General features: G+C 35.7%; 1 protein-coding gene across 1 annotated transcript in view; it reads left to right on the plus strand.

Annotated features, from left to right (window-relative positions):
* ARID2 (AT-rich interaction domain 2) overlaps positions 1–27,446 on the plus strand; it is a 184,325-nt gene that overhangs the window by 91,444 nt on the left and 65,435 nt on the right. Inside the window, exons 4-10 of the mRNA XM_079774640.1 lie at positions 9,215–9,348; positions 17,688–17,906; positions 19,999–20,066; positions 26,072–26,138; positions 26,231–26,481; positions 26,813–26,909; positions 27,222–27,431. Of these exons, the coding sequence (XP_079630766.1) occupies positions 9,215–9,348; positions 17,688–17,906; positions 19,999–20,066; positions 26,072–26,138; positions 26,231–26,481; positions 26,813–26,909; positions 27,222–27,431 (1,046 nt within the window). The remainder of the gene's footprint in view (positions 1–9,214; positions 9,349–17,687; positions 17,907–19,998; positions 20,067–26,071; positions 26,139–26,230; positions 26,482–26,812; positions 26,910–27,221; positions 27,432–27,446) is intronic.

The raw sequence follows: 27,446 nt of genomic DNA on the forward strand, positions 1-27,446 counted from the left end.
TAAAGAAGACCTTTTAACATTTCATGTAATACTGGTTTGGTGGTGATGAACTCCTTCAGCTTTTTCTTGTCTGGGAAGCTCTTTATATGTCCTTCAATTCCAAATGATAGCTTTACTGGGTAGAGTAATCTTGTTTGTTGGTCCTTGCAATTCATTGCTTTGTATATTTCTTGCCACTCCTTCTGGCCTGCAAAGTTTCTGTTGAGAAATCAGCTGACAATTGTATGGGCACTCCCTTGTAGGACTAACTTCTTTTCTCTTGCTGCTTTTAAGATTGGTAACTTACCAAGATTGTCAGCTCTTTTAAGTACTCTTTTAATACGATAACTACCGTACTTTCCGGCGTATAAGACGACTGGGCGTATAAGATTTTCCTGGGTTAAAAAGTCGTTTTATACGCCGGAAAATACGGTATATTGGACTATATTGATGGGATTAGATATAATGGATTAGATATATTGGACTACCGTATTTTCTGGCGTATAAGACGACTTTTTAACTCAGGAAAATCTTATACGCCCAGTCGTCTTATACGCCAGAAAATACGGTATTCAATCTCTGTGGTACAAAATATTTTTTTGTCACTTCACATCTCATTATGAAATATGTATTTCAAAGACTTTGATTTTATATAATTGACAATATTGAAATTATCCTGTAGTATTTTGGTGCTTCTGTCTTCAACTGCTTTGCTGCATTACCCTGTCTGTTAATGATGCAGTCAAGGTTTTCTCATGTCTAAACTTACTTTATAGCCTCTCTCCCCTCCACCTTACCTCTTTCGCTCCCCCCACCCCCTCATTCTCTCTCATCTTCCTCTATCCCCTCCTCCACATCTTTCCGTTCCCAGTTACAAGCATGTACTGTGTCATTGTGGCTTTAAGTAGAATTAACATATTTTTCTGAAAAATCTTTTTCTGAAAAAGCCATTTGTGTGTTGGTGTGGCTCAGTTGGTTGAACATTGTCCCATACTCTGAAAGATCACCAGTTCGATTTCTAGTCAAGGCACATAGCCAGGTTGTGGATTTGATCCCCAGTCAGGGTGCATGCAGGAGGCAACTAATCGATGTTTTTCTCTGTTTCTCTCCCTCTCCCTTCCTCTCTCTAAAACCAATAAAAACATTTTTTTAAAAAATAAAAGCCATCTGCTTATGAGAATATATCTGCTCTGGTACATCTTTCCTTTAATGACACACTAAAAAGTAGTTCTTCATGAATTTCATTTTTGAAAGAGAATCTATCTAGTAAATACTCTAAACCTGGATATCTTAGAAACATCTGTACTTGAGTTCAGCTATATAGAAAACCTTCCATGTAGTGTAATGTGCTTGAATCCTTGTTTCTTCAACTTCGCAGTAGTGGTTTGTTTGTTTTTAATCATTTGCCAACAGTATTTTGTTTTCTTGGCATATTTTCCATGTATTAGCCATTTTTATCATGAGAAAATGAAATTTTCCCCAGTGATCAGAAGTTAGCTTTTGAAAGACTCCTGTAAATATTTATCAGTACACTTAATTGAAATAATTTGTATCTACACTTTATGAAGTTTTGATTGTTTCAGTGCCTTAAAAAATACTAATGAGAAAAATGTAGAGGTTTGTCTTCACATTCCAGATGTTTAGATCTTGCAAATCTTCACAAACATAATCAGTATAGCATTAGCCTAGGACCGTGGTCGGCAAACTGCGGCTCGTGCGGCTCTTCCACAAAATACCACGGCCTGGGTGAGTCTATTTTGAAGAAGTGGCGTTAGAAGAAGTTTAAGTTTAAAAAATTTGGCTCTCACAAGAAATTTCAATCGTTGTACTGTTGATATTTGGCTCTGTTGACTAATGAGTTTGCTGACCACTGGCCTAGGACAAGGTTCCTTATCAGCTTCAGGGCATGTAAATTTACAATTCAGATAGTTTGGTAATTTAGAAATATTTTGGTCTACTTCTTTCATATCTAATTCCATTGCCATTGTTGTTACTTCATAGTATTGTTGATAAAGAGTTTAGGTGAGAAATGTAAGCTCTGGCATTTTCCTGTTTATTTTTGCTTGCATTATTCACACTGTGGTTTCTATGAAGGGATTTATTTAAAAATTTTATCCTTTCTGTGAGGGATACTTTAGTTAAATAAGATGTTATCTTTAAATCCACTAAAGCTAGACATCCACTAACAGCCATGGAATCTAATGAATTATTACGGTTCCACTGGTCAAAAGCTAATGGATGAATGAGGATTCCACTGTTTGCCCTTTCAGATTGTCTCACATGTGACTGCCTGATATTTTGAGTGAGGGAGCAGGCAGTGTCAATCCATAAATGTCTTTTCCTATTGGAGTATCTTGTGTGTCCCCAATTTGAAGGTTATTCTTCTACAGAAGCAAGAACCCTGGATTAAGTTGAGGTGTAATGTTCTGAGAAAGCCTATATTGGTAAAAGAGGTAGATTGGGAATTCTTTGTTGTGCATGGCAGAACAAAGGGGCCATAGGACAGATCCAAAAGTAGAAATATTCTGTAATTCTTTATTATAAATTAATTTTTTTTCAGTTAGGCATGGATGCTTCATTTTATTAATAACCATTACTAAATAACCTTTGGCATCCTTTGTTTAGATAAAATCATTTTCTTCAATCTATAGGTGAGTTTAATATGAAATTTTCAATACTGAACTCTCATTGGGTTTCTGCAATAAAATCTTCAGTCTTTTGTATGTGTGTTTAAGATATATTAATAGGTTGTTTTTTCCTAGTATTTATTATCTAGTGTTTTTTAACTGCAATTTTAATGAGATTTATCAGTTTTGCTAGATTCGTTTTCAGGGAGCTTCTAATATTTTCTGTAATTGGAAACATTTTACATAGTAATAGAAATGTCTGTTTTTTTTAAAAAGTTTGAGATGACTCACTATTTTTCTGTTTTTAAAATTTTTTACATTATCAAATATACTTACAACAAAAGTTTAATACATACAAGTTTACACCAAAATAAGAAAAAATAAAACTCTGCTAATACCTTTGAAGCCCTTTATGTTTCTTTTTTTTAAATTATCATCCAAAGACGTGCTTATTGATTTTAGAGAGAGAAACATCTATATGAGAGAGAAATATTAATTGGTTGTCTTTCCTTACACACCGTGACCTGGAATCAAACCTGCAAGCACTCTGTGTATGGGACAACACTCTAACCAACTGAGCCACACCAGCCGGGGCTATTTTTTTTTTTAATTGCATGCTTATTTTCTAGTTGATAATTATTATCTAGCTTTTCTTTGTGGTTTTACTACAACCTTGCCTATTAATAAACATCTTTAAATTTGTTTTGCTTGTTTATGACATATATATAATATATATATAACATATATATATACATATATATATACATATGTATATATATGGAATCATAATGTATTCTTCTGTAATGATTTTTTCACTTAAGATTTTTATTTATTGCCCTTTGTTATCAATCCATATTAGTTTATTTTTCACTGCCATATAATATTTCATTGCATGAATATGCCCCAGTGTTTTATTTATGCTCTCATTTATGAATATGTTAGTTGTTTTCAGTTTTATAGAGTATATGCCTAAGAGTATAATTGCTACATCAAAAGGCATTTTTGTTTTTTTCCTTTTCTTTGCCTATTATGCACATTAATATTTTTATTTCCCTATATTGATTTGGAAAGTGATTATCCAGATTTTAATTTTGCTGTTAAGCATGAAAAAAATTAGCAATGTTGTAAACAATAAATTTTCTTTAATGTTAACTATGAGAATAAACCATTTTGTTAATGCTTTCTGTATAAATAACACAGTGTACAGTTTTAATTCTTACTACTACTGCCTTCTTCGTTTTTGTGGGAAAGTTCTTGAACTTCATATCAGGAGTATCATTTTCAAACTATTTTAATAATTTTACATTTTCATTACATTCTCCTTTTGTAATTACCAATGACATTTGCATTCTCTTTTGTAATATAACAGTTATGGTTGAGACTAATACCTGAGTTTAAATGGTCTCTGTGCACATCATCAGCTATCTGTTTTAGTCATTTCTTAATAAGTATCAATTAGAATACTTATTTGACTATTGTTGTTTTTCTAGAGAGCTATATGGTTTTATTTCTTCTGAGTCATTACATATCTGAAAGTGAATTTCTGTTTTCTTATTTGAGCAACATGATTGGGTATGGGTTTCTAATCAAAGGAAATGACTTTTCTCTTCAAAAGTCTGATATTTATTTATTATCATCTAGCAATTAATTTTGAAGTGAAGTCAAGCCTAGTTCAACTGTTCTATGTAACTTATGGAGAGTAGGGGTGGTTTTACCTACTTTCTTTTTTTTTTTTTTTAAACTGTAAATCTTTTTTTTAAAAAATATATATTTTATTGATTTTTTTACAGAGAGGAAGGGAGAGGGATAGAGAGTAAGAAACATTGATGAGAGAGAAACATGGATCAGCAGTTGCCTCCTGCACACTCCCTACTGGGGATGTGCCCTAAACAAAGGTACATGCCCTTGACCAGAATCGAACCTGGGACCCTTGAGACCGAAGGCTGACGCTCTATCCACTGAGCCAAACCGGTTAGGGCGGTTTTACCTACTTTCTTGCTTAGAAAAAATTTTTGAGTTGCATTGTAATGAGAGAATGTGCCTTATATAATAGTTAATCCTTAATTCATTGCCGTTTTCTGTGTGAATTGATAAAACTATCAGTTTTATAACTGTCATGGAGATTTGAAAAGAAAGTCATTGTATGTCTAATAAATTAATCTTATTGGTGATTATATTCAAATTTTCTATAACCTAATTTGTTTTGTGTCTTCTTAATCTGTCATACAGCTAGAGGTTAAAATTTCCCACATTCGTAACAGTGTTACCCATATTATTTGATGCTATTTTGAATGTACTCTTTTCCCTAACTCGTGATGATTTTAGTCACACTTAAGCTTTTTATTTTTAAAAATATATATTTTTATTGATTTCAGAGAGAGAGAGAGGGAGAGAGATACAGAAACATCAATGATGAGAGAGAATCATCGATCAGCTGCCTCCTGTATGCCCCACATTGGGGATTGAGCCCGAAACCTGGGCATGTGCCCTGACCAGGAATTGAACCATGATCTCCTGGTTCATAAGTTGATGCTCTACCACTGAACCATACCCGGCCAGGCTGTGTTTATTTATTAAGAGGGACAAGAGGTCAGAACTGGATGTGAAAACCTTAGTTGAACTAAGAAAGGTTGATCTCAGTTGGAAATATTTAATCATGACAATGAGAATAAGTACTGGCCCTCAAGCCAGGGAAATAAAAATTTCACAAATCATAACAATCTGACTAAACAAACCATAAATTTCTGGGGATAAGAATTATGTAAAGAATCTGCTTGAAGGAATAAGGTTAGGATGTTCCAAGGGACCAGAAGTCAGATATTTTTAAAACTTTATGAAAATTTGAATTATCAAGTTTTTATGTATATAATGTATTCTCTTTATTGAGTGTACTATAGAGGCCCGATGTATGAAATTCGTACACGGGTAGGGTCCCTAGGCCTGGCCAGCGATCAGGACCGATTTGTGCGGTGACCTGCGGGGCGATCTTTTGGGGATGGGGGGGGGGGCTGCTGGCACCCACCTTGGCTGGCCTGGCGCCGCCTGCTCGCTAGCCCCGTCCCCCACCGCGGGGTGATGGGGGGGGGCTCCCCCCCACTGGCACCCACCTTGGCTGGCCTGGGGCCTGCGGGCTGGGGGCAGCTCCTGTGTTGAGTGTCTGCCCCCTGGTGGTCAGTGCATGTCATAGTGACTGGTCATTCCACCTGTCTTCTGCGCTTTGGTTGATTTGCATATTAGGCTTTTAGTATATAGGATAGTTCTTGTGTTGCTGTGAGTCACTCCATATTACTTATGCTCCATTTGGGGTGTAATGGGAAGGAAAATATAATATTTATGGTCTTTTTTGTTGTTAATCCTTACCCAAGGATATTTTCCCATTGATGATCTCCTCCTCCTCCTCCTTCTCCTCCTTCTCTCCCCCTTCCTCCCCCTCCTCCCCTTCCCTCCCCTTCCTTCTTTCTTCTTCTCCTTCTTTGAGAGGGAAAGACAGAGTGAGAGAATATGGATGTGAGAGAGACACATAGATTGGTTACCTCTTGCATGCGCTCTGACTGGGCTGGGGATGGAGCCTGCAACCTAGGTACATGCCCTTGACCAGAATCAAACCTGGGACCCTTCAGTCCACAGCCAATGCTCTATCCTCTGAGCCAGACCAGCTAGGGCTTGGTCTTTCTTTACTAGCAATGTTTTCTCTCTCAGCTGTAATAAAAAACACACAAATTTTAAATCTACTGTGTTCAATTATGAGTAACAGATTTATAAAGAACATTGTAAAAATATTATTAGTGTAAGATTTTGGTTTTAAAATTCTGTATTTCATTGTTGTTTTTGTTATGTTTGGCTAAAACTTATTTAATAATGATTATCTTTAGTTTGTTTTTAACCATTGCACAGTGAGTTCAATTCTGAAAAACCATACTCTCTAAAATATCTCTGTCAATACTATTGCCTGAATGACTTCATGTGATCCTTCATTTACAGAAAATGTGTCACATAATTTTTGAGCAGCTATTTTTTTCTAAATTGTATATACTGTTCTTTTTATGATACCTGCATTAGAAATTAAAAAAGAATAGGCCTGATTTATTTATCTATTTAAGTCTATACTGGAGAGAGAAAGTCTCTTTTTAATCATCATTTGTTTTATGTTTTTGGACTGTAAATGCTATTTGCTGGAGGACATCACCAAGGATCAGGGTGAAATGTGTGCAGCTGCATACTCTCCTCAATGCTCAAGGGTTATAGCTGTGTATATGTCCCTGCTTTAGTATGCTGTAGCTCTAAAAGTAAAGAAAAGTGTTAGATTCAATGGCTGTCAAGCTGTTAGCTAGGAAAAGAATTCCTTCTTCTAATTGAACTTATATGTAGAACTTGGAAGGAATGAAAAGGGTGGTTTAATTTTTCCCCAGATTTCAAAGATGTGATTTATTATACCTTGTAAAACTAAAAGGGAAAAATGGGGAATGGTAATGATTTTCCATGTCATTAGTTTTTCTATTTGTAAAGTTTTAGCTTCCATTCATCCTACCTTGAAAGTTTAGATTTGGTACTAAAAACAAAATAATACTTCTGAGGTCATCCTATGTGTTTGTTTATATACCCCTCCCTCATCTCAGATGTTTAATTTAAAAAAGCAAAGATCGCCCTGACCGGTTTGGCTCAGTGGATAGAGCGTCGGCCTGCGGACTGAAGGGTCCCAGGTTCGATTCCAGTCAAGGGCATGTACCTTGGTTGTGGGCACATCCCCAGTAGGGGGTGTGCAGGAGGCAGCTGATCAATGTTTCTCTCTCATCAATGTTTCTAACTCTCTATCCCTCTCCCTTCCTCTCTGTAAAAAAAAAAAAATCAATAAAAAAGCAAAGATCTGGGACATTAAAATAGCTACTAATGGACTTAGTACCTGCCTGAATTAGGAATGGTAGAAGGGTTGATCTGAAAAATAACCACATCTAGAACTTTTCTATGATAAATATAAGAAATTGTATTAATCAACTTATTTCTGAAGTATAGTAATAACTTTGTTATAGTGTTGTCTTTAAGAGAGAGGTTTTACCAGTTGTTTGTTTCCCCATTTTTAAATTTTACTTGAGCCCTAACTGGTGTGTCTCAGTGGATAGAGTGTCAGCCTGCGGACTGAAGGGTCCCAGGTTTGGTTCCAGTCAAGGGCACATGCCTGGGTTGCAGACTCGATCCTCAGTAGGGGGCGTGCAGGAGGCAGCTAATCAGTGATTCAGTATCAGTGATATTTCTATCTCTCCCTCAACCTTCCTCTCTGGAATCAATTAAAAAATAATAAAATAAAATAAAATTGTTCTTGAGAACTTAATTATAAATTGGTAGGTGATGATAAATTGTGAATTTGGAAATTTAATTCTAATTAATATTAGGAAGATTGATCATTACTGAGAAATGGTAATACAGTGGGAGATACGAGAACTGTCTCATAAATTTGTCAAAATGTATTAGGCATATGAATTATTTTTGTTAATATATTTTATTGATTTTTTACAGAGAGGAAGAGAGAGGGATAGAGAGTTAGAAACATCGATGAGAGAGAAACATCGATCAGCTGCCTCTTGCACACCCCCCACTGGGGATGTGCCCGCAACCAAGGTACATGCCCTTGACCGGAATCGAACCTGGGACCCTTGAGTCCGCAGGCCGACGCTCTATCCACTGAGCCAAACCGGTTTCGGCTTTTTTTGTTTTTTAAACAGGTTTAAAAAAATGTTTTTTAATTGATTTCAGAGAGGGAGAGAGAGATAGAAACATCAATGATGAGAGAGAATCATTGATCGGCTCCCTCCTGCACGCCCCCTTCTGGGGATGGGGCCCTATACCTGGGCATGTGCCCTTGACTGTAATTGAATCTGGGACGACCCTTCAGTCTTCAGGCCAAAGCTCTAAACACTGAGCCAAACTGGCCAGGGCTAGGCACATGAATTTTGGATGTGAAGTTGGCTGTATTGCTGTTTAAAATGAGCATTCCATTTCCAAAAGCCTCTTCAGAGAAGAAGTGCACAGATGAAGCTTATTTCTGCATAATAGCAAAACACAAAATAGAATAGTTAAATGTATCTCTAGAGATCAGTTAAATTATGATATATCAATACACTTAAGTATTATACAGCTGTTTAAAAAGACTAAACTGGTAGGTACTTTATGTATTAACATGCTTAGCTCTCTAATATATGTTGTTAAATAAAAATATGCACAGCCCTGGGCTGGTGGTTCAGTTGGTTGGAGTGCCGTCCCACGCACTAAAAGGCTGTTGGTTCGATTCTGGTGAGGACACATAACCTAGGTTACAAGTTTGATCCCCAGTCAGAGTGTGTCCAGGAGGCAACCAATCGATGTTTCTCTCTCCCTCTCCCTTCTTCTCTCTAAAATTAATTTTAAAAAACGCCACACTTTTGGAATCACTGTATTGAGTTTGTCTGCAGTATTATTGTTGAAGTGATTATTCAACAATATAAGAGTTTTGTAGTATGCTAATATTTTTTAAAAATTTAGGGCCTCTAGAAAAGGAAAACATATATATGGTAGGAGTTAAAAAGTAAAATGTATATCTATTTTTAAATCTCTACTGTGCTCTTTTTCTATTTCAGTTACCTAGAAAAGTACGAGAAAGTTCATCATTTTGGGGAGGATGATGATGAAGTACCACCAGGCAATCCAAAGCCACAGCTTCCTATTGGTGCAATTCCATCTTCCTACAATTACCAGCAACACAGTGTATCAGGTAAATTGGAAATTGACAGGGCATAGGTCCACAGTTTTGAATTAGGAAAATAAATAACATCCAATGACTTAATCCCTTAATTAAAGTCTTAATATAACGTTCAAAGATCAACATCTAATTGGTATCAAGGCCTTTCTGTCATAGGATTCATGAGGTTTTTAGTTGTAGCAGTTTCCAGACTTACAAATTCCTATACTTTAAAAAAAAAATGTTATTGTTGAGAGTATTACAGATGTCCTCCATTATCCTCCTTTGCACCTCTTCATTCATCCTCCCCCCACCCACCGTGCCAAATACCGATACTTTTAAGTGAAGTTTTTCTCTTACTTCTTTGGCTAATAATCAGTTTAACCTTAATAGTTACTAACATGAGAAGAGAAAGATTCAGTTAGGATTAGAGAAGTCAAGAATACTTAGTTAGCATCTACTAGATTTACTACAATTATTGAAATTTCCAGCACCAGAATTCCTCAGAAATGTTTCTAACTACTCAACTGTTTTCCAACTGTGGTACCAGTAATAAGATTTTCTTTTTATATTTAAGTCATTCTTTTAATAGTTATAGAGGAATCTGCAGCTAAAAAGAACAGTACTCACGTTGGAAATAATCAGGTTGGAGTCTAATAATAAAGAGGTTCCTGAGGCAGAGTAGATGGAGGTTCTAGAGTTTAGTGAGTTTGGAGGTTGGGAATGTGGTAACTAGGAAGAAAGCTCTAAAGAGATAAACATGTCTTTTCTTTAATCATCAACAATTGGCCTAAAAAAGAGGAGATAATGTCTTTTACAGGGGTATATTCTTTATAAAATACTAGAGGCCCGGTGCATGAAATTCATGCACTGGGGGCGGGGGAGAGAACCTCAGCCTAGGCCTAAGCTGGCAGGTGGACATCCCTCTCGCAGTCTGGGAGCCCTCGCTCCTTACCACCCCCCTGCTCACTGCTCCTTACCGCTCGGCTCGCTGCTCCTTAGCACTGCTGTGGAGGTGGAAGAGGCTTCCGCCATCACCGCTGCGCTCACCAGCTGTGAGCCTGGATTCTGGCTGAGCGGTGCTCCCCCTGTGGGATTGCACTGACCACCAGGGGGCAGCTCCTGCGTTGAGCGTCTGCCCCCTGGTGATCAGTGTGCATCATAGTGACTGGTGGTTCTGGTTGTTCCACTGTAATGGTTGCTTAGGTTTTTATTATATAGATACAATTATCTGATAATTATTATTCTTTGTTAGTGCTGGTCCCAATCTCTTATAGGTAATCCTTAAACTCATTTGTGCTTTTTATTGTTTATTTTTATAACAGGGTTTTCTTTTTTATAGAAGCAACATCATACAATAACTTCCTTTTTAAACTTTATAATGTATCATGGGCACCCCTCCCTCTACTTTATCCTTTTTAATAGTTGTATATTCCTAGTAAAGATGTACATTTCTTGCTTTTTTTACTTTATTTTTGACACTTTATTTGTACTTTTCAAATTTTATTTTCTGTTATTATCTATTTTCAAAGTTTCTTCCATGTTGAATTTGACTCCCTTTTTCTTCCCTAATCAGTAAAAACTGAAGAAACAATCTGTGATGTCCTTTAGAAGAGGCTTCATATATGAGATGGTTTTATATAATGGGGGCAGATGGTGATGAATGCAACCCAAACCTACCTTCATTTTTTTTTCCCAGCTTTTTACAGGCCTTTGATTTATAACCTCACTTGTGACTCCATAGAAAAGCCAATTTAAAAATTAAGACATCTTTTAATTAGGACAGATCATTAAGCAAGACCATCTGTATTTGATTCAAAGAACCTTTGATTATACCATTGTTCCATATTTTACCCTAATCTCAGAAATGTGTCAATATGTATGTTAAAGTAACTTAATTTTTCACTATCAATAGTATATAACATGAATTTATTTACATTTATGATTTCAAGACCTAAAAAAAAAAAGTCTCAGAAGTAATGAGGTAAGCTGTATGGAAAGGAACAAAAAGCCATCTTCACATGCCTGCACAACACCACCTTTCCAAGACAACAGAGAAACAAACATCTAAAGAGATTTAAAGAAAAAACCAATTACAAATATTTATACTTAAACAAGCTGTCTTTCAAGCATGAGGGCAAAGAAAGCGATCCTTTGATATGCATTGTCTCAGAAAGTCTAGCTTCATTTTTAATGAGTAGTCATTACCTGAAGAACCAAAATAAAGAATATTTTAAGTCACCATGTAGAAGATCTTGCTAATAGTTTAGCTGAAAATAAAATGGGATGACTTGTTACGTGATGTTTCCTGATCCTAACAAGGGTTAGTGGCCATTGATTATCTCACTCAGGGATATTATAGAGGTATTCTTATATTGAAAGAATCATTGTGCTAATGACCTTTAAGACCATTTTCAGCTTCATGACTCTGTGGTTCCGATATTATAAGTAAAGCATAACTGTCCATTATTGTAGATTAAAAAGAGTTTGATGTCTGCTATTACAGATCCTTAAACTGATCCACTTCTGTGTTTGATGTTATTTAAAGAGAATTTTTTTCTGGATCTGGTTCTCTTTTTCCTCCTCTAATTAAAACATTTACTTCAAGAAAGAAGATGTAAAATATTTCTGGTATTTCACAAGTCTAATGGAAGTCGTCCATAGAGCTATACAAGTTAAGGGAATGACAGAATTGCTTAACCTGGTGTTATAACTTCTTTCTGATATGCTGTCATATTCGGTTGTTGTTGTTTTTTAAGGATAATCTGAGCAGTTATATAACATATATTGCATGATTGATAAAATCAGGATTGGGAACTCATGAAAGGAAAGACACTAGGAATTGGGAATTGCTGGGGAATATCCAACTATAATATTTCTAATTCAAACTGAAAAGACATAGTGTTTCAGGGTAGTATTTATGAATTTTAAGGTACTTTTTATTTTTCTAGAAGGAGCCATAGCAACATTATGACAGTGTTCTAAAAATTAACATGATTATCACTATGCAAAATAAATTCTTCATTGATGATTCTTTTTAAATATCATTAAGAAAAATAAAGTGTGTGTGTGTGTGTGTGTGTGTGTGTGTGTGTGTGTGTGTTTTAAATAAACACCCAAACAGAATTACATAGTGTTAGATTAAGAGCCTTTAAAACTATAACAGAGTTGGATTTACATCTTTGATTATACAGCCTTTCTCTCCTTGTAGGTAAGTGTATTTATCTAGAGATACTTATTGTTGATATTAAGAAAAACTATTCTAAAACAATATTTTGAATAATAAATTTTGATTGGCAGTCACCTCCAGGGCATTTGGTATAAAGTGTAGTTCTATTTATAATTTTCATAATTGAGAGAATAAATGGAATACTGTACATTGATATGGGACCAAATTTTCCTTTAAGGATAATGGTTATTTTAGCCCAATGACTTTAAATGACAAAAAATATTGAGAAGATTTTGCTTTGAACTTTAGGGTTATTCAACTTTGGCATCAATACATGTGGTTGTATCATTCATTTGCATCGTTTTTCTTGTCATAAATACCTAATCCTTTGGCTTTCCTCTTTCTCTGTCCTCCCCCTCCTCCCTGCCCCTTGGTATTGATTTCAATACAGTCAGTTCTGCAGTATTGTAGAGTAAAATTATTAAGGATTTTGTTCATCTTCTCTTACATTTTTTAAAATTAAAATTCAATTACTTTTTAATTAAAATAAAATTTTTCTTTGCAATGTCTTCAGTAGAAAAATTATGGAAGGCAAAACTGAAAAATAAGCAAATTGAAATTAATAGAAATATAGAATTTCAGAGCTAAACATGATTTTAGTGATGATTTAATTCAATCCAATTATTTTGATAAAAGAAGACCAAGTACCCTGTCCATTTACATTTTTGGTATTTAAATTTGGGAAAATTTCATACAGGAAGATTTAGTTTTTTTAGTTTTATAAGTTGTACTTGAGCAAAAACTTTCCCTTAAGTGTCTAATATTCTAACAGACATTTGCACTACAACAATCACTGTCCTATGAATGGAAAGAAAGCTCACTAGGAACAATTCTCCTTTTCCTCTAAACTGAAAACAAAGAGATGTGGTTGCCTCAGATTAAATTAAGTTTGTCAGCCATGATCCATTTGTATAAACTTTGAGTCAAGAATCCTATATAATAAAAGCCTAATATGCAAATTATCCCCTCGACCAGGAGTTCGACCTGGTGACCGCGAGTTTGACCGCTCGCTATGACATTCGCTGACCACCAGGGGGCGGCACGGAACATGGCGGGCGTAGGCGATGCAGCGCTGGCGGCAGTGGAGTCTCTGCCGCGTTTCGATCGCTGGCCAGACCTAGGGACTGAACCTGTGCACGAATTTCATGCACCACGTCTAATTTCCAGTCCCATTTCGAGTGTAAAACTGTAGCTGTTCGATCATATCTCCTTGGGTAGAGAAAGGGGAGGTTCTTCAAATCTTATAAACATTTTTTCCTACATTATCTTAGGAATCATTACCAAGCCTGATATAATTAAAGGACTTTTCATAATTATCCTATTCATTTGTGTTTTTTCTAATTTTTAAACTTTTTAAATATTTTTTTTTTTTTATTGGAGATGTCTTTGGCAAAGTTATTCAGGTAAGGATGTATTGAATTGAGTATCTGATGTAGCAGACAGAACAATTCTAAGATCATATTGAAAGAACTTACTAGTAAACAAGACTTGACAATGAATGTAGGTTCCAAATTTTTTTTCTGTTGAAGAGATTTGTTTAAAGGTTTCATGGAATCTAAAAACTCTTGCTGAGACTTGGGTTCTTATAATCAATTACCATATGTAGTATAGAAATATCAAAATCTATTCCTTTTTCACAGAAGTTTTGTTAATTATTTTCACAGGTATTTATTTTCTGGTATTTATGAGATATTTCATTTCAAGACTAGAGGCCCAGTGCACGAAATTCATACACGGGGATGGGAGGGTCCCTCAGCCCGGCCTGCACCCTCTCCAATCTGGGACATCCCTCTCGCAGTCTGGGACCACTGGCTCCTAACTGCTCGCCTGCCTGCCTGCTTCATCGCCCCTAACTGCCTCTGCTTGCTGGCCTGATCACCCCCTAACTGGTCCCCTGCCGGCCCGGTCGCCCCCTAACCACCCCCCTGCCAGCCCGGCCGCCCCCCTGCCGGCCTGTCCCCCGTTAACTGACCCCACCACCCCCCCTGCCGGCCAGGTTGCCCCCTAACTGCTCCCTTGCCGGCCTGGTTGCCCCTAACCGCCTCTGCCTCAGCCCCCACCACTGTGGCTTTGTCTGGAAGGACATCCGGAAGATGTCTGGTCTAATTAGCATATTACCCTTTTACTAGTATAGATTATTAAAATGAACAGTATGTTATTGTTCAACCTTAAATATCGTGAAGAATCTGTTCATAGTCATAACTATATTGTGGGACTTCTTCACTATTATATTATTGGAGAAATTCTTAGAATATTTTATAATTGAAGAGATGTCTCCTCAAATGTCTGTGTTGGGAAATAAAGAAATTTCTTACCTACATGATTTTCTTCAGTGGCATGTTGTGGCAATGCATCCCTACTTTGTATTCTAATTTTTTCTTAATCCATAGGTTTCTGAAATGTTTTATCTAGAAGCATTTTAACTTGTTTTTTGCCTCTTCCCATTAAACTAGTTATATCTTACTAGAGACCCGGTGCATGGATTCGTGCACCGGTGGGGTCCCTCAGCCTGGCCTGCGCCCTCTCATAATCCAGGACCCTTCGGGGGATGTCGGACTGCGGGGATCTAGCTGAAACCAGCAGTCCGACATCCCCCGAGGGATGTAGTAGTGCATGAAGTGGCAGGTGGCCGGGAAGAAGCCTGAGCCCGGGCCGGGCACCACGCTGCTCCTGCTCATCCCAGCCCTGCTGTGCCTGCTGCCACCACTGCTCAGTAAGCTCACTGAGCAGCGCTCCCACTGTGGGAGCGCACTGACCACCAGGGGGCAGCTACTGCATTGAGTGTCTGCCCCCTGGTGGTCGGTACGCGTCATAGCAATAGGTCTACTGGTTGAATGGTTGAGTCGTCGCTTAGGCTTTTATACATATAGACTAGAGGCCTGATGCATGAAATTCATGCAAGGTCCTCGGCCCCGGCCCCTGCCCGCCGCCACCACGTTCAGGGGCCTCTGCTGCCTCTGCCTCGGCCCCTGCCCGCTGCGGCTTTGTCCGGAAGTACATCTGGTCTAATTAGCATATTATGCTTTTATTATTATAGATATGAAAAATGTACTTGGGGTATATATCTCAGGATACAACTTTCAAGGCATAAACTGCCCCAATTAAGAGTCAGTATTTGTAGAAATAGAACATTTTCTTATATGTATATGATATAATTAAACATCAGTGTTCTATAACCCCATCTTCCCTACCTTTAAAATTCCCAAATTGTTTTAAATTAATTCTCCTGTGGAAAATTTTAGTTATGTTGGGTTAGAAAAAAAATGTTTAGGACACATGAACTGTAAAGGTAAAAATGTATAAATCAAACTTCATAAAAGTAAAACTTGTACTCTGAAGATGCTGTTAAGAAAATGAAAAGACAAGCCATTATGTGGGAAAAAATATTTACAAAACAAATATTAGATAAGTACTCATCAGAATATTTAAAACTGACAATATCAAGAGCTGACAAGAATGCAGAGCAACAGGAACTCTGTACATTGGTGGTAGAAAGGCAAGATGTTACAGCCAACATACACTTTTGTATGACTCAGCAATCTAAGAGAAATAAATGTGAAAAAGTCTGCACAAGGTCCTGTATGTTAATGTTTATAGAAATCCTATATAATAAAAGCGTAGTATGCAAATTGTCCCCTTGACCGGAGTTCTTCAGGGAGTTCGACCAGGGGGCGGGCCGGCTGGGGGAAGGTGGCGGGAAAAGGGAGGGAGTACCTGGCCAGCAGCTGGCAGCCGCTACGGACCCTAACAGTGCATGAATTTTATGCACTGGGCCTCTAGTTATATTTATAGGTACCCAAAACTGGACAGAGTACAAATGTCCCTCATCTGGGGAATGGATAAACAGATTTTGTTAACCCATACTATAACAGTAAAAAGGAACAAACTACTGACATACAAATCAACATGGATATTAACCTCAGAAGCATCTTGCTAAATAAAAGAAACCAGGCTTAGCCAGTTTGGCTCAGTGGATAGAGCGTTGGCCTGTGGACCGAAGGGTCTGGGTTCGATTCTGGTCAAGCTCACATACCTTGGTTGCAGGCTTCTGGCCCCAGGCACGTGCAGGAGGCAACCAATCGATGTATTTTTCTCACATTGATATTTATATTTCTCTCAGTCATCCCCTCTCTCCCACTCGCTAAAAATCAATGAAAAAATATCCTCAGGTGAGGATTAAAACAAAAATAAATCAGACACACATACTATATGATTCCATTTATTTGGCATTATGAAATAAAGTTATCGGAACAGAAAGATTAGTGATTGTGAGTAGAAAGGACCATAAGGGATTTGACTACAAAGGAGCATTTAAAGAAAACCTTTGGGTGATGGAATTACTATATCTTCATTGTATTGTGGTTAAAAGACTGTATTTATCAAAATTCATAACTATAGAAATTCATAAAAGTTATGAATTTTACTTTGTTAATTATATCATAATAAATCTTAATTTTAAAAGGGAATAATTCTGCCCTGGCCTGTGTTTCTCAATGGTTAGAAAGTCGGCCCACACACCAGAGGGTTGCAGGTTCGATTCCTGGTCAAGGGCACATACCTGGGTTGCAGGTTCAATCCCTGACCCCCATGGGGAGGCAACCAATCGATGTATCTCTCTCATGTGGATGTATCTCTCTCTCCTCTTCCCTCCCTCCCTTCCACTCTCTCTTTAAAAAAAAAAAAAAATTTAATGGAAAAAATATCCTCAGGTGATGATTTACAAAAAAGAAAAAAAGGAATAACTCTATAATTAGGTAAAGAAGATAGGCAGTGTGTCTAAAAACATGATATTGTTAAAAATTTAAAAGGAACCAGTCCACTAGCTTTATAGTATACTTATATAAAAATCAGAATAAGTCCTTTGAAATGCAAGAGTTTATAAAAAGTATAGATTAAAATAACGACACAATAATAATTTGACAGTCATATCCAAGAGGGCATGTATATTTTTTTATTTTAATACTTGAAGAATATAATTTTAACTTAAGAAGTTTACAAAATTGAACTCTTAAAAAAATAGTTGAACTCTATATTAAAAAACACACACACACAACAAGCTCCTGTCTTTTAGTCAGAGGATATTAACAACAATGGTTTCTATTCCTTGATAAACATAAGGTGTTTTTGTTTTTATCTTTGTTAGATTATCTTCGTCAAAGTTATGGGCTATCTATGGACTTCAATTCGCCAAATGATTATAACAAATTGGTGCTTTCACTGTTATCTGGACTCCCAAATGAAGTGGATTTTGCTATTAATGTATGCACTCTTCTATCAAATGAAAGCAAACATGTCATGCAACTTGAAAAAGACCCTAAAATCATCACTTTATTACTTGCTAATGCTGGGGTGTTTGACGACAGTAAGTTTTAAGCCGAACACATTGAATAATCATTCTATAAAGGTGTTACAAATTTTGTTATTAAGTTATTTAAGGAGAAAAGTACTTTTTATTAGTCAATATAATATTATTTGTTTTATTTAAATGTATTATTTAAAATAATGAATGTTTGGATTTTTAACTAAACTGTTTAGATCAGTACATTTTAAAATTTGCTGCCTAAATAATCAATATAGGATTTATCAAGTATTTCATATCCTTTATACTTGTAATGTTTACAAAGGTATAGGTTTTTATAAATCAAGTTTTTTATTTTAATGTGAAATTAATCTCTTACTAAATCTAGGTTTTCTTCAGACCAAATAGTTCAGTTCTCTACTTGTAGAGTAATAGTTTAATAGAGATTGAGAAAATACCTTTTGAAATCTTTTCTTGCTTGTAGTTTTCCTTTTTAAAATATCCATGTTAGCTGAATGTTATTGATACAAATATTTATTTGCTCCTCAACCCTCCTACCCCAACACCATTGTAACTTTTTTTCCATAAGTATATTCTATTAAAGGGTAAAGTATTCACATATAATGAAATTATTTTATCATATAGGAACTATATATATGGCACAATCGACACAGCCTGAGAACTTCTTGTAATATTTTACAGATTCATGATTTTTTAAATCTATAAATAGCAACATGTTTGCAAATTTGTTTCTTTTTCTGTGATTTGATTTGTGTCAAGTAGTATACTTTCAAACATAAATTTATAGGGATCATCTAAGTGGGATTCCTTAAAATTTGACATGTACTTATTTTATATGAAGGCAATTTTGAAATTAGCTTAAACAATAGTGGGAATTAGTTTCTTACTTTCCCTGAAACTATTCTTATTCTTGGTTACATGGGGAAGGAAGGAACAAAGATCAGTACTTCTCAGTTTATATCATAATTTTTAAGATCTAAATTTGGTGATTTCCATCTCAATTTTATGTTCTTTGATTCCTAATATTTTCTTTATTTTTAAAATTTTATTTTTCAATTACAGTTTGCATTCAATATTATTTTGAATTAGTTATTTTGGTATTTTAAAGATACCGTTCAGCATTTAATACTGAATGAAGTTTAAAATTGTTCCACATTTTTAGAAACCTTAAAATGAAGTTTTTAGAAAGAATATTCTCAAACCAGAATAATCTTTTTTGAAGTCTTATCATATTTAATCACTGAATAAGGATTAAACATGTATATTTGATAGAAGTAATGTTAACAGTTTTGGTTCACTGAAGTGTGATATTTCTTAGACCCAGTTTATCTTATATTCTTTAAGCATTTTTATTTACCTAAAAGAATAAATTACTCTGTAGCAATCTAAAACATTAACCTTTTGCACTCGGATGTCAAGTGTGACTCGACACGGTTACCATCGGTAGCAGCTCGTATGTCGAATTGTATTGAATGTATCAATAATTTGAAATATAAAAAAATCCAAATAAATAAGTTTGTATGAAAAGAAACTCCAGTTTTTTATTCTACTGTCGTGCTTTGTAAAATCTGGGGTATTTAAAAAATTAAATCCCGAGTAGAATAAAGGAATCGAGAAAAAAGCAAGCGAGTGCAAAGGGTTAATAATTTAGAAAATGCAAATTTAAGGAAGTCAGAAGTTTAGCATTCCAGAGTACAGAGACTTTTTGAAAGTCCCCATACTTAAAACACTGTTTTAACATTATGAAAGAGATTTATTTGTATTTGAGAATTATGGGTATATTTGATTTGGTTAGGCTTTTGAGAGGTTTTGATTTATTTTTTAGGGCATGGAATTTTAATTGAGAGATAAATATAATGCCACTTCCCTTTGAAAATGTGGAATGTTGATACACTTTGTGTTTGAAGGCGTTAATAAAAGTAACAAAAATTAATTATCCATCTAATATTTGTTTCCATAATTTGAAATATTATTTCAAAAGAGATTACTATGTCTTTCTATCATTTACTATGAAACAGTTTTTAGTGAACAAGATATCTTAAAATGTGTTTTTACCGTTTTTCTACACCTACCTATTGTTAAGGAATTAAGTCATAAAAATAATTCCATGCTATTGAATATACTATTCTTTTAGCTTTAGGATCCTTTTCTACTGTATTTGGAGAAGAATGGAAGGAGAAGACTGATAGAGATTTTGTTAAGGTAATTTGAATACATTTTTTAACATATTGAATATTCATGTAGCCAAGTGCCAAGGGCCAGTATCATGTATATACTACTTTATATACATGATACTACCTATACATTACTCTTTATCATTATACATAGAGATACCTACTTAAAAGTTGTGGTTAAGTTGCATAAAGTGCTTTTAGAATAGCTAATAAATAAAAATAAAGTTCTAATTCTATTAAACATTGATTTCTGAAAATGATAAATCTTTAACAAAACAATAAATCTGAGGAAACCCAGATTCTGAACAGCAGTGTGAGTAATTTCCTTATGGCTGTTTTTCAGTTTGTTTAATGGCTCTTTAGCTGTATCTAATATTCCACTTGACTCATCTGTTAAGTTTTATTTTAGTGATTGTTTTAATTTCTAGAAATTCATTTTGTAATTTTCCAAAGTAGCCCTTTAATAATTTTAATTTATATATATTCAAAGTATATTAAAAAGATAAAATTTATTAATATCCTATCTAATAAAGAGGGAATATGCTAATTGACCATCACACCCTCACAAAGATGGTGGCGCCCACAGCCAATAAGGAGGGAATATGCTAATTGACTGCCACGCCCTCAAAGATGGTGGCACCCACAGCCACAAGATGTCGGCACCCAGTCGCCTCAGCCCCGCCCAGGCCGGCCTGAGGCGCAGGCAAGCCTTGGGTGGCGGCTACCCAGCCAACGCCGGAGGCGCAGGCAAGCCTCCAATGGCAGCTGCCTGGCCTCCCGAAGCTCAGGTAACCAGGGCCGGCCAAGGCTTGCGTTGCTGGCAGTGGCAGTCACCTTCCCCTGATTGCTGGGTCGCCTGCCCCTGAGAGTTCCTAGACTGTGAGAGGGGGCAGGCCGGGCTGAGGGACCCCCCTTTCCCCCCCAATGCATGAATTTTCATGCACCGGGCCTCTAGTATAAATATAATATGTAAACATAATATATGTTATATATAAATTGTAAATTATACACACAAAAAAAAAACCATGTACATCTGATAATCCTGATATCTAAGCCTCTTGCAACTCTTTCTACTCACTCTGACTCAAAGATGATTCTTTTTGGTTTTATAATGTTGGTTTATAAATTTCAGCAGACCTGTTTATGTGGGATTTTTTTACAGATTAAACAGAGAGTTTATTTCTCCACTTTTGTATTGCATTTGCCAAAAAACTGAAAAGAAATACTGATCAGAATGACTTTATATTAGTTTCTTTAGTGGAGCTTTTCAAATAACTGATAGTAAAACAAAACCTATGGGGGTTCTAGAGCAGGCTGGTAGTGAAATATTTAAGGGATTGTTTTTAACTCAAACCTCAAGTGGAGACAATCTTTTTATCTCTTCTTTTGAAGTTACTAGACCTTCACATTTCTCACATGATATGAAGTTGCATTTCAAATTCCCCACTTCACAAGCCAACACAAAGACCTGTCCTCACTCTACCCATTAAAAGCTAAGCCTCTTGGTTGTAGTTAGGCACATAATTTTCTTTAACTCCAGAATATTGGTAATTAAGTGTAAGATGTTTAAAATACTTATTTACATATTTACATATGAAATCACAAAGGAGAATGGGGCTGTCAGTATAATCACTAATCACATGAAATCAGGAAGACACAAATAAGGATGATTAGATGATCATCTCTGTTGTACTTTTTCATTAATTTCTGCTGTTTATATTATTTTCGATATGCTATGTTCTTTGGGTTTAATTTGCTACACAATTTCGAACTTCTTTAATCTGGTGTTTACATCATTGATTTTTGTTTTTATTTTTCTAATACATTTAAATCCATAAAATTTCCTATAAGCACACATTTAACTTTATTCTTTCCATTTTAATATTTCATCTTTAATTCTGCTTAAAATATCTTCTAATTACCATTATGCTTTACTCTTTGGTACATGGATTAATTGAAAGGAATTTTCTTAATTTTCAAAAACATATGACTTTTAAAAAAATTTTTTATTGATTCTTAGAAAGAGGGGGAAGGAAAGGGAGAGAGAGGGAGAAAAACATCAATGTGAGAGCAATACATCGATTAGCTGCCTCCTGCACGCCCCCAACTGGGGATGGAGCCCAAAACCGGGCATGTTCCCTGATTGGAAATCGAACCACCAACCCTTTACTGCATGGGAGAATGCCCAACTAACTGAGCCACTTCGGTCAGGGTCATATGAAGTTCTTTTTAGTTTCCTATTTCTTATTAATATCTAACTGAATTTCACTATAGTTATAGCTTTCTAGTCTATTGTACATATTGTAAAGGATCTTTATTTGCTTTTAAATCTACTTTTTTTTTTTCTGTCTGATACCAGTATAACCATGTCTACTTTTATTTGGTAGGTGTTTATATAGTTCATATTTTACTTTTAACCTTTCTTTTTATATGTGTGTGTTTTAATTGATTTTTTTAAAAAACTCTTTATTATTTAAAGTATTACACATGTCTCCTTTTCCCCCCATTGACCTTTCCCTGCCTGCTCCCACCCCTAGCACAGGCCCTCTCACCTCCCTACTGTCTGTGTCTATTGGTTCTGCTTATATGCATGCATTAAAGTCCTTTGGTTGATCTCCCTCCCCTTCCCTTGGCTCACCCCTGTCTTCCCTATGTTGGATGCTTCTATGACTCTGGGTCTCTTTTTGTTCATCAGTATGGAGTTTCCTCAAAAAATTAAAAATGGAACTCCCATTTGACCCAGTATTCTCACTTCTAGGAATATATCTCAAGAAATCAGAAACAACAATCAGAAAGAATATATGCACCCCTATGTTCATAACAGCACAATTTACAATAGCTAAGATTTGGAAACAGCCTGAGTGCCCATCAGCAGATGAGTGGATTAAAAAACAGTGGTACATCTACACAAGGGAATACTATTCTGCTGTAAAAAAGAAAGAACTCTTACCATTTTTCAACAGCGCGGATGGAACTGGAGAGCATTATACTAAATGAAATAAGCCAGTCGGAGAAAGATAAATATCACACCATCTCACTCATTTGTGGAATATAAGGTTTAATTGATTTTAAAGAGAAAGGAAGGGAGAGGGAGAGAGAGATAGAAACCTCAATTGGCTGCCTCCTGCACGCCACCTACTGGGGATAGAACCCACAAACTGGGCATGTGCCCCCACCTGAAATTGAACCTGTGACCAATGAGCCACACCAGGTTGGCTCAACCTTTCTTATTCTTTAGATGACTTTTTGTAAAAAACATATATTTCTCCAGTGTGAAAAACTTGGTTTTTAAATTAGTATATTTATTCCATTTACCTTAAATGTAATTTTGATGTAATCGTATTATTATGTTTAAATTTACCGTGTTTTGCGTTGGTTTCTATACATTCTGCCTGTTCAGTTTTTTGGGGTTTTTCCTTCTTACCTTTTTCTTCAGTTTATTTGAATGAATATGGTTTATTAATTTTCCATCCTCTTGGTTTGGTATTTGTACACTTATTCTGTTCTCTCATTGTTTGCGCTAGAGATTATAGTTTTAATTCTTACTAATTTAGTAAATTAGTACTTTTACTACTGTACACTTCTTAAATAATTCAGGGACAGTAGAATGACTCCACCTCCATTTACTCACTTTGATTTACATACTACTTTTTTATGTATTACTTTGCTCTTTTTCAGGTTTCTTAAAATAGAATCTTAGACCATTGGTTTTAAACTTTTCTTGTCTAATATCAGCATATAAAGCTATACATTTTCTCTATAAACTGCTTTAGCTCTGTCCCAAAAATTTTATGTTGACTTTTTATTTTCATTTAAATCAAGATACTATTTTATTTCCCTTGTGATTTTTGTCTTTGATTGATAGGTTATATAGACGTATTCTGTTTAATTTCTGACTGTTCATTTTCAAAATAGCTTTCACTGCCATTATTATTACTGATTTTTTATCACATTCCATTACTGTCAGAGAACATATTCTATATGTTTTTAGATCTTTTAAACTTAACAAGACTTGTTTTAGGGTTCAATATGTGGTCTTCCTTGGTGAATGTTTCATGTGACTTGAAAAGAGTGTGTGTTCTATTGTTGGATGTAGTATTTATTGATATCAATTAAATCAAGGTTGTTGACAGTGTTGTTCAAGAGTTCTCTATTATTACTTTTCTATGTAATTATTCTATGATTTCTTGAGAGATGAATGTTGAAATTATCAACTATAATTATGAATATTTACATTCCCTTTCAGTTTTTATATTTGGTTCCATGTATTTTGAACCTCTGTTATTAGTTGCATATACATATAGGATTGTTATATTTTCTTAATGATTCAGCTTTTATTTATCCATTGTCATTTAAAATTTCATGTTTGATATCTTTTTTTTTTGTAAAGATTTATAAATTTACTAGAGGCCCAGTGTATGATTGAATCATGCACATGTAGGGTCCCCTACACGCTTTCGCTTTTCGCGGTGGAGCTGGGTGCCTGTCCGCTGGTGCCGGAGCAGACAGGCACCCAGCTCCCCCACTTTTGATGGTCCGCGGCCGCTGAGGGGGGCTACCCTGCTGTTGAGAGGCGCAGGGGGTGGGCTGCCGCGGACACCTGGCTACCCTGCCGTTGAGAGGCGCAGCTGGGTGTCCGTGGCAGGCCCCCTCAGCGGCCGTGGATCTGGCCTTTGAGAGGCACAGGGGGCGGGAGTCCCGCCCCCTGCACCTCTCAACAGCAGGGTAGCCCCCCTCAGTGCAGCGGATCCGTGCCTCTCAATGGCCGGATAGGCCACCCCAAGTCCCGCCCCCCAGCCTCCCGCCGCCCAATCGTGGGCGTAGCGGAGTGATGGTAATTTACATGTTACTCTATTATTAGATAGGATTAGGTCATCTGCAAACCAGATGGGCTGAGCCCAAAAATGGGACCAGCCACAGGTTTGATATCTTTCTTTGAATTTCCTGTGGCCCTGTTTTTCTTGGTTATTGAACGTTGTCTCTTTTCTTCATATTCCTAGTTCTTTTTTTTATTGTTACTAAACATTTTTTAATCATGAGCGTTTTGGGTTTCTTTTTGCTGGGGATCCTTTTGGTGGTGGACTTTCTCTCAGACTAGTGACTTTAACTGCAAAAGAACCTATTTCCCAAAGTAAAATACAATTTACTGAAACATACATACGAGAAGTTTTAGAAATAAGAAGTGAACTAATAGCCCATGTACTTCTTTGAGTACAGAAATGAGATAATGCAGTTAAATGGCATAGACAAGTTGAAGTTAAAATTCATTTTGTATAGACATATCAGTATAAAAGCATTTGTTTCTTAGCCTGGAAAAGAACATTAAACAAGAGATTTTGACTCATCTCCTCTCACATAAAGATTAAAAAAAACAGTTTGTAGATACAGAACACTGGAAAGCAACTTCAATATCTGGGTTACCAATTCAGGAACACATAACTTCACCACTTGCTGTTTGATTTCCTTCTAGATATTGATTTACTCAGTAACTGTGTCTCAGGAGTGTCTATAAACCGGAATACAGTGATTATGTGCAATTTACTAGTGGGATTAATGACTATTATAATTTTAATGAGCATAAACACTTACTATATATTTTTTATAGCTGTAAAGTGATCTGAAAATATCTGATTCGTATTGTTGACAATGTCACAGATACTGCTAATATTACTGTGGTTTGTCTAACATTTAGAGTTGAAGAAAATGCTAAGGAACTGCTAAATTTTAGTTAGAGGTTATGACCATGTCATTTTCTCCACTCATTCAAGTTCATATATGCCCTAATTTCTCTCACAGACTTTTTAAGGATCTGTGGACCCCAAGCTAAGACCCCCCGGTTCAGAATGATACTGTATTGTATAAGTTCCTTAACTATAGAAAATCAAGCATTTATGTTAATGAATTAAATACACAGAATATAGTTATACCTATATGAACCAAAAAAAAAGTTTTATCATATGTGTGACTACTTTTAAAATAATAGAATAGTTTTTTGAAATTGTCAGAATTATGCATAATAATTTCTCATTATAGTTTTGGAAAGACATTGTTGATGATAATGAAGTCCGTGACCTTATTTCTGATAGAAACAAGTCTCATGGTAAGTCAGTAAGAAAAAATTTCAAGTAACTTTGAAATATCAATAATAACAAATGAAATATTAATGAGTATAATATATATTTTCTGTTGTAGAAGGTACATCAGGAGAATGGATTTGGGAGTCTTTATTTCATCCACCTCGAAAGCTGGGCATTAATGATATTGAAGGACAGCGGGTACTTCAGATTGCAGTGATTTTGCGAAACCTTTCTTTTGAGGAGGGAAATGTTAAGCTCTTGGCAGCTAATCGTACCTGTCTTCGTTTCTTATTACTTTCTGCACATAGTCATTTTATTTCTCTAAGGCAATTAGGCCTTGACACATTAGGAAATATTGCAGCTGAGGTAAGCATGTGACAGTAACTTGAAACAGTTTTAATAGTGACAATATTTACTTCAAATTTTCAAGATGTGGCATTATTATATTTGCCATATTTATAGAGTATTCAATGCTTACATATAGTTTTTGCCTAAAATGGTATTGTAGAAGTATCACACACTTTTATGGGTAAAAGAAATATTTGAAATGATGCTCCAAATGTAGTGGTGACTGTGCTCATAGTAATTACATTTTTTAAAGTTATGCAATATTATTCTATTCATTTTTATTAAATGTGAAATATACTACATTGGAAGAGACCTACCTCAATAGTAGTGTTCTTTTTTTTTCTTCCAGCTTTTATTGGACCCTGTTGATTTCAAAACTACTCATCTGATGTTTCATACTGTTACAAAATGCCTAATGTCAAGGGATAGATTTTTAAAGATGAGGGGTAAGTGCCCAAACTTTTTATCATCTGTTAAAAAACAAATACTAGTATAGCCCTGGTCCGGCGACTCAATGGGTTGGGTTGCTGTCCCCTACACCAAAAGGTTTTGGGTTTGATTCCCAGCCAGGGCACATACCTAGGTTGTGGGTTTGATCCTCAGTTGGGCATGTACAAGAACCAGTATTCGATCGATATATCTCATATCGATGTTCCTCCCTCTCCCCACCTAAGATCAATTAAAATAATTTTAAAAATATGTCCTCGGATGAGGATTGAAAAAAACCCAAATACATTTTTTATGTGTATGCTTTTCAGGCATGGAAATTTTGGGAAATCTTTGCAAAGCAGAAGATAATGGTGTTTTGATTTGTGAATATGTCGATCAGGACTCATACAGAGAGATCATTTGTCATCTCACTTTACCCGATGTACTGCTCGTAATCTCAACACTCGAGGTGCTATATATGCTCACAGAAATGGGAGATGTAGCTTGCACAAAAATTGCAAAAGTAGAAAAGAGCATAGGTAAGACTAAACCAA

Source organism: Cnephaeus nilssonii (assembly GCF_951640355.1).
Source record: "Cnephaeus nilssonii genome assembly, chromosome: 6".
NCBI classification, from domain to species: Eukaryota; Metazoa; Chordata; class Mammalia; order Chiroptera; family Vespertilionidae; genus Cnephaeus; species Cnephaeus nilssonii.